Source organism: Oncorhynchus keta, chromosome 10 (assembly GCF_023373465.1).
Source record: "Oncorhynchus keta strain PuntledgeMale-10-30-2019 chromosome 10, Oket_V2, whole genome shotgun sequence".
Classification (NCBI taxonomy): Eukaryota; Metazoa; Chordata; class Actinopteri; order Salmoniformes; family Salmonidae; genus Oncorhynchus; species Oncorhynchus keta.
The window spans coordinates 11,766,127-11,774,995 of record NC_068430.1 but is presented as its reverse complement, the minus strand read 5'-3'; the positions used below and the strand labels follow the sequence as shown (position 1 = coordinate 11,774,995).

Genomic DNA, 8,869 nt, shown 5'->3' with positions numbered 1-8,869 from the left:
AGTAGCCTCAAAAGTACTCTGTAGGGTAGCACCATGGTGTAACGGACATGTTGCCCACCCAATCAAAGGATCAGAGAATTAATCTAGTACTCAATGCAAAAGCTACAGCTAGCAAGCAGCTAGCTGCAGTATATAAGATGTGGTGAGTATTTGACTCAAAGCGAGATAAAGACAATAGTTGAACAGTTTTAAAATGAGGGAGGATGATTATTTTTTTCCATGAGCATGGCCTTATTTCTATGACAGCATATTGGATGACTGTCATTCATATTCCATTCACCCAGTTCAATGTAACAGTGATAGCTTTAGGTTACTACATAATACTCACATTTTCCATCATGAGGTTGCAACAACCTAGCCTATGAATGAAAGTTTTTCAACAGAGGTTGAAAGACAGACACATTTAATAGCACCTTCCACACTCTTGCCTGCATCTTACTGATCTAGGGTGTAATCACTAGTCCAACCGTTGCAAACGAGAGTTTCTTTTTGGACAAATTCAGGTATGTTTATCCCCGTTTTGTTCCGTTTTAAAGGGCACTGACCGCCACTGGATTGGACCATGTCAGATTGACACTGAGGAACCCGCAGCCCAGTCGATGACAATAGGGGCGTGCTCCTCCCCGTTTCCTGTAGTCTACGATCAGCTCCTTGGTTTTGCTGATGTTGAGGGACAAGCTGTATCCTTTGCTGTACTGGAAAATTTGTGCAGCACTTTTAGAATGTGTGTGTGTTTGTGTGTGTGTTTGTCTATAAGGACATGGAAATCAATCAAAAATAGAAGGCCTGGATTTAATGAGGACATCCCACACAAGAAGAGTGAGAGAGTGAGAGCGAGAGCGAGAGCGAGAGCGAGAGAGAGAGAGAGAGAAATGTTTATAAGATGTTGGGAGAAAGGTCGACGCCAGACAGGGACCAAGTGTGAGAAAAAGTGACAGAAAAAGACAGAGGGAAAAAGAAAGAAGGTTAAGAGAGGGAGGGATGGAGGGAAGGAGCAGACTGGGTTTACTGGACAGTGAGTTCAGTGGGTCTCTCTCATTAGAGACAGAGGTTCATAAAGACAATCACGATCTAACAATGCTTTGATCCTAATGAGTTCACAAGCGCTCTGGATCAACAACACACACACACACACACACACACACACACACACACACACACACACACACACACACACACACACACACACACACACACACACACACACACAGAATAATCAATTAGGGGTTCTAATTGCAGAAATGATTTAAGTCCTACCTAGTTAAACACAACCGAACAGCTTCTATTGTATGTTCTATGCAATATATTATTTATGTAAAGTAGGTTCCTAAAACTTAATTAGTGATGCATCCTTGTCAGGTGGTTTGACAGGCAGGTGGGCAATACCTGGGATGTGTGAGGAAGTGATGTGTGAGGAAGTGATGTGTGAGGAAGTGATGTGTGAGGAAGTGATGTGTGAGGAAGTGATGTGTGAGGAAGTGATGTGTGAGGAAGTGATGTGTGAGGAAGTGATGTGTGAGGAAGGGATGTGTGAGGAAGCGATGTGTGAGGAAGCGATGTGTGAGGAAGCGATGTGTGAGGAAGCGATGTGTGAGGAAGCGATGTGTGAGGAAGCGATGTGTGAGGAAGTGATGTGTGAGGAAGTGATGTGTGAGGAAGTGATGTGTGAGGAAGTGATGTGTGGTGAAGTGATGTGTGAGGAAGCGATGTGTGAGGAAGCGATGTGTGAGGAAGTGATGTGTGAGGAAGTGATGTGTGAGGAAGTTATGTGTGAGGAAGTGATGTGTGAGGAAGTGATGTGTGAGAAAGTGATGTGTGAGGAAGTGATGTGTGGTGAAGTGATGTGTGAGGAAGTGATGTGTGAGGAAGTTGTGTGAGGAAGTGATGTGGGAGGAAGTTATGTGTGAGGAAGTGATGTGTGATGTGTGAGGAAGTGATGTGTGAGGAAGTGATGTGTGAGGAAGTGATGTGTGAGGAAGTGATGTGTGAGGAAGACGGACCAGGAGGAGCGGAAGGGAAAGCAATCTGAAGACGTTCAAAAATCCATGAACACATGAACACATGAACACTGATAGGATCGATAGAACTCTCACTGTGTGGGTGGTGTCATCTAATACACTGGTGTTTTTCTCTAACATTCTCTCTCTGTCTGTGTGTGTGTCTCTCTCTCTCTCCCTGTGTTTCCGTCTCTGCAGTTCAGGTGTCCTCAAGTCGGTAATTGAAACTACTAATTCATTGAATTGTTGTAATCCTACCAATTTCAACGATGACACTTAAACCCAGGCTTATTTAGGATGGAATACATCCTCTGAGATGAGTCATCTACTTTTACAGAAGCTCCAGACTACTTAGAGGATATCATTATAGGCTTTTTACATTGGAATCAAAATGAGGGTTATTACCGTAAGAGATAAAGACAGGATGATGGGCCTATTATGATGTAGTGCTATTCATTACAGTTGCAATCTATAAGCTTTGGTATGAGTGATTCACAAGAGCTAACATTAGAGCTATTTGTTAATACTAAAAACAGAAGAGAACAGGATACGTTTTTGTTGATATTAGCTTTGTACCAGAAAGGTTGAGGTTTGAGACGCTTTTCTGAGAGAAATCTGTCAAAATGTCAGCTAGAGAAAAGAGAGTCAAAGCGTCCATAGAGCATCTGATACGCAACCAACTAGCCTGCTAATATTGTTGCACTTGCTATGTCTATGACCTACTTTATTAGTCTTTAACCTGATTTAACCCCCTACAGTTGATATCTGCACCCCTACGAAAATCTAATTAGCATAATTTTAAAAATCCCATAAAAATCTTGTCAGTTTAAGGTAGATATATATATTTTTGCATTGGACGTGCCATTGGAACACAGGAGTGATGGTTGCAGATTTGGGCCTCTGTATGCCTATGTAGATATTCCATTAAAAATCAGCCATTTCCAGCTACAATAGTCATTTACAACATTAAGAATGTCTACACTAATCAATTTGTAGTTATTTTAATGGACAAAAAAAACATGCTTTTCTTTCAAAAACAGGGACATTTCTAAGCGACATTAAACTTTTGAATGGTAGTGTAAATGTGCCCAAGGAGACAACAACCTTACCTTGGTAACTTTGGGCAATCTTTGGGCCTCCCCCAAAACATGGCTGCCAAGTAGACAGGTCTGCCAGGGCTAATGGCCAGGGGATCTGGGGTGTGGCATGGAGAAGGAGAGGTCAGTCAGGCACTGTGTGTGTGTGTGTGTGTGTGTGTGTGTGTGTGTGTGTGTGTGTGTGTGTGTGTGTGTGTGTGTGTGTGTGTGTGTGTGTGTGTGTGTGTGTGTGTGTGTGTGTGTGTGTGTGTGTGTGTGTGTGTGAGACAGAATGTTTTCGAAATTATACAATGACTCATGAGGACAAGTTTGCATCTGTTTATGGTATGAACTCTAAAATATTCTAATCCTTTTAAAAACTCTTTCCCGTAAATCATTTGTGTTTGTTTATAATATACTACAACAGAAAGGGTTGTTTATTTTCTATAAAATTGATAAGAATCATTACCGTCAAATAGAAATCCAGTATATGTTCCGCCTCACACAAAAACATCTGAAATATTCACTGTGGGAGTACAAGAGACCACACTACTCCAGGCCTCTGAGCCCCAAATGAAGACATACAGGGAGAGACTCCGGATACGGGGAGATAGTTTTACTAAATGATCCTTTTGTCTCCACAGACCCTCTTGTTCATTCTTTAAGAACCTTGTCTCAACTTCCACGTGAGACATAAACGAGAAGTTGCAGGTCTTTTCTTTGCCTGAAAGATGTTAATCTTCACCGTGGCTCACTTAGTGGATTTACACGTCTCACAGTTTTACACTTAGATATGGAATGTACTCAGACAGCAGGGTGTTCACAATATACTGGTAAGTTACAGATCATGTTTCATAGTCGAGCTGACAAGGTACAAATCTGTCGTTCTGCCCCTGAACAGGCAGTTAACCCACTGTTCCTAGGCCGTCATTGAAAATAAGAATTGGTTCTTAATTAACTGACTTGCCTAGTTAAATAAAGGTTAAATAAATAAAATAGTCGGTGGTATACTGTAGCACTGATGAAGCCTATTAGTATGTCAATAACCTTATGTAAAACCTTCTCTGTTTCGACCTCATTAATGCACTCATAGCCTTTTTACATCAATAAATAAAGGCTGTCTCAAGTGGCCCGTTCCTATTAAGAATTATTATAATAAGTCAAATAATGCATCGCTGCCTGTGACAGAAAGACATTGCTCTGCTCAAGAGCAGGAAAACCGCTTAGCCAAGTTTCAATAACAATTATCTATCCACTCAGGGGCCATTGAGTTTAAGACAGGGTTTTCCAGCTTGTTCGAAGACAAGTGTTCCCAAGTTTCTATTTGGAGCAGAGCCCATAATCTTTAAATGCCAAGGCAACGCTATCTCCTGTCGTACTGTCAGTTACAGTTTGTTTTTGTTTTATTGTTTAACTAGGCAAGTCGGTTAAGAACAAATTCTTATTTACAATGACGGCCTAACTCAAACCCTTACCCAGGCCTAGGCCAATTGTGCGCCGCCCTATGGGACTCCTAAACACGGCCGGTTGTGATACAGCCTGGAATCTAACCAGGGTCTGTATTGCTTTAAACCGCTGCGCCACTTGGTAGCCCTTCATCATCACACTGACAGAAAACAGAGTGGTCAGTTATTTCTTTATACATGACATATGCATTAGTTAACGTTACTCAAAGGTACTGTAATGTATGCACATCCATCTCTCTAAGTTATGTTGGCTTTCCACCACGATAGGTGAATTAACCTGACAGGCTGTCAGTTGAATCATTGAGCCCTATACACAAAGTCAGTCTCAAATATGTCTGGCCAGTTATTTATGATTTTCAGTAAGAGAGTGTGTATGTATACAGTTGAAGTCAGAAGTTTGAGTCATTAAAACTTGTTTTTCAACCACTCCACAATTTTCTTGTTAACAAACTATAGTTTTGGCAAGATGGTTAGGACATCTACTTTGTGCATGACACAAGTAATTTTTCCAACAATTGTTTACAGACAGATTATTTCACTTATAAGTCACTGTATCACAATTTCAGTAGGTCAGAAGTTTACATACACTAAGTTGACGGTGCCTTTAAACAGCTTGGAAAATTCCAGGAAATGATGTCATGGCTTTAGAAGGTTCTGATAGGCTAATTGACATAATTTGAGTCAAATGGAGGTGTACCTGTGGATGTATTTCAAGGCCTACCTTCAAACTCAGTGCCTCCTTGCTTGACATCGTGGGAAAATCTAAAGAAATCAGCCAAGACCTCAGAAAAACAATTGGAGACCACCACAAGTCATGTTCATCCTTGGGACCAATTTCCAAATGCCTGAAGGTACCACGTTCACCTGTACAAACAATAGTACGCAAGTATAAACACCATGGGACCACGCAGCCGTCATACCGCTCAGGAAGGAGACGCGTTCTGTCTCCTAGAGATGAACGTACTTTGGTGCGAAAAGTGCAAATAAATCCCAGAACAACAGCGAAGGACCTTGTGAAGATGCTGGAGGAAACAGGTACAAAAGTATCTATATCCACAGTAAAACGAGCCCTATATCGACATAACCTGAAAGGCCGCTCAGGAAGGAAGAAGCCACTGCTCCAAAACCGCCATAAAAAAGCCAGACTACGGTTTGCAACTGCACATGGGGACAAAGATTGTACTTTTTGGAGAAATGTCCTCTGGTCTGTTGAAACAAAAACAGAACTGTTTGGCCATAATGACCATGGTTATGTTTGGAGGAAAAAGGGGGAGGCTTGCAAGCCGAAGAACACAATCCCAACCATGAAGCATGGGGGTGGCAGCATCATGTTGTGGGGGTGCTTTGCTGCAGGAAGGACTGGTGCACTTCACAAAATAGATGGCATCATGAGAAAGAAAATTAAGTAGATATATTGAAGCGACATCTCAAGACATCAGTCAGGAAGTTAAAGCTTGGTTGCAAATGGGTCTTCCAAATGGACAATGACCCCAAGCATACTTCCAAAGTTCTGGCAAAATGGCTTAAGGACAACAAAGTCAAGGTTTTGGGGTGGCCATCACAAAGCCTTGACCTCAATCCCATAGAAAATGTGTGGGCAGAACTGAAAAAGTGTGTGCGAGCAAGGAGGCCTACAAACCTGACTCAGTTACACCAGCTCTGTCAGGAGGAATGGGCCCAATTTCACACAACTTATTGTGGGGAGCTTGTGGAAGGCTACCCGAAACATTTGACCCAAGCTAAAGGCAATGCTACCAAATACTAATTGAGTGTATGTAAACTTTTGACCCACTGGGAATGTGATGCAAGAAATAAAATATGAAATAAATAATTCTCTCTACTATTATTCTGACATTTCACATTCTTAAAATAAAGTGGTGATCCTAACTGTGGGGCAGCAGGTAGCCTAGTGGTTAGAGCGTTGGACTAGTAACCGTAAGTTTGCAAGCTCGAATCCCCGAGCTGACAAGGTAAAAATCTGCTGTTCTGCCCCTGAACAAGTTAACCCACTAGGCCGTCATTGAAAATAAGAATTTGTTCTTAACTGACTTGCCTAGTTAAATAAAAGGTTAAAAAAAAAGCTGCCAATAAACAGGGAATTTTCACTAGGATTAAATGTCAGGAATTGTGAAAAACTGAGTTTAAATGTATTTGGCTAAGGTGTATGTAAACTTCTGACTTCAACAGTAAGTGTTTAGGCTGATTGAGTGAAGAATAGAAACATATATCCATGTACAGATATAGACAGTGAACAAAACATTTGGAACACCTGATCTGTCCATGACATCGACTGACTGTGTGAAAGCTATGATCTCTTGTTTAATTCACTTAAATCAGTGTAGCTGAAGGGGAGGAGACGGGTTAAGGAAGTATTTTTAAGATACCTTCGTAGAAAATGACTGAAGTAGAAGTGAAAGTCACCCAGTAAAATACAACTTGAGTAAAAGTCTAAAAGTATTTCGTTTTAAATATACTTAAGAAACAAAAGTAAATGTACTTGCTAAAATATACTTAAGTATCAAAAGTAAAAGTATAAATAATTTCAAATTCCTTATATTAAGCAAACCAGACAGCACAATTTTCTTGTTTTTTAAATTTATAGATAGCCAGGGGCATACTCCAACACTCAGACATATTTTACAAATGAAGCATGTAATGTTTAGTGAGTCTGCCAGATCAGAGGTAGTAGGGATGACCAGGGATGTTCTCTTGATAAGTGTGTGATGTGACAATTTTCTGTCCTGCTAAGCATTCAAAATGTAAAGAGTGCTTATGGGTGTCAGGAAAAATGTATGAAGTAAAAAATACATTATTTTATTTAGGAATGTAGTGAAGTAAAAAGTAATCTAAATAGTAAAGTACAGATACCACCCAAAAAACTACTTAAGAAGTACTTTAAAGTAGTTTTACTTCATTACTTTACACCACTGCTTTTTAAGCCTGAAGACAATTCATGGGAAAAAATCTATCAAAAACCACAAATATATTTATTAACTTTAATAACTAATAACTTTAATGTACAGTGTTAAATAACACTAATATGGGAGACAACTTTTTTTGTGAACAAATGTTTCATTTTGGCGTTATAATAAGGTTGGTAGGAACATGAAAAATCGTTGTGGAAAATTGTTGCAGATCAAGCAGACTACAAAATCCACAATGCAATGCTCTCTCTATGGGCTAGCTAGGTAGCTAGCAAACGTAGCTACACACAATAACACCAAAGTGAATAACTCACTTGAAAACATGAAATGACCCAGGGGATCGATAGAACATCACTCAGAGATGAACTAAAACAATATAACATTTAAAATGGGTGAACCTTTCCTTTAAGACATAGGATGTGAATGTGTGCCATTCAGAGGGTGAATGGGCAATACAAAATATTTAAGTGCCTTTGAACTGGGTATGTTAGTAGGTGCCAGGCGCACCAGTTTGTGTCAAGAACTGCAACGCTGCTGGGTTCTTCACACTCAACAGTCTGTATGAAGAATGGTCCACCATGCAAAGGACATCTAGCTAACTTGACACAACTATGGGAAGCAATGTAGTCAACATGGGCCTGCATCCCTATGTACAGCTTTCAACACCTTGTAAAGTGTCAATAATAGGAAAGTGTTCTTAATGTTTTGTACATTTGTATATATATATGAGAGAGAGAGAGACGAGGAAGGACAAATAGAGCTAGAAATAGAGAGATGAGGAAAGAGAGAGAGATAGCTTGCAAATTAAATCTGGAATCGGCTTCCTATTTCGCAGCAAAGCCTCCTTCACTCATGCTGCCAAACATACCTTCGTTGATTATCCCACCGATTATTGACTTCGGCTATGTCATTTATAAAATAGCCTCCAACACTCTACTCAGCATACTGGATGTAGTCTATCACAGTGCCATCCGTTTTGTCACCAAAGCTCCATATACTACCCACCACTGCAACCTGTATGCTGTCGTTGGCTGGCCCTCGTACATATTCGTCGCCAAACCCACTGGCTCGAAGTCATCTATAAGTCTTTGCTAGGTAAAGCCCTGCCTTATCTCAGCTCTCTGGTCACCATAGCAACACCCACCCGTAGCACGAGCTCCAGCAGGTATGTTTCACTGGTCGTCCCCAAAGCCTTTGTCTGCCTCTCCTTCCAGTTCTCTGCTGCCATTGACTGGAACAAATTGCAAAATCACTGAAGCTGGAGACTTATATCTCCCTCTCAAACTTTAAGCATCAGCTGTCAGAGCAGCTTACCGATCACTGTACCTGTACACCGCCAATCTGTAAATAGCACACCTAACTACCTCATCCCCATATTGTTATTTATCTTCTTGCTCTTTTGCACC

General features: G+C 40.7%; 1 protein-coding gene across 1 annotated transcript; it reads left to right on the top strand.

Moving 5' to 3' along the window:
* Window positions 1-1,391: 1,391 nt before the first annotated feature.
* LOC127932612 (keratin-associated protein 16-1-like) lies at window positions 1,392-1,877 on the top strand. The gene has a single exon (XM_052528629.1). The coding sequence runs from the start codon at window positions 1,392-1,394 to the stop codon at window positions 1,875-1,877; it is 486 nt and encodes a 161-aa protein (XP_052384589.1).
* The last annotated feature ends 6,992 nt before the right edge of the window (window positions 1,878-8,869 follow it).

Bases quoted from the DNA above. Each gene is read 5' to 3' on its own strand.
- LOC127932612 (XM_052528629.1), top strand. From the start codon at position 1,392: ATGTGTGAGGAAGTGATGTGTGAGGAAGTGATGTGTGAGGAAGTGATG.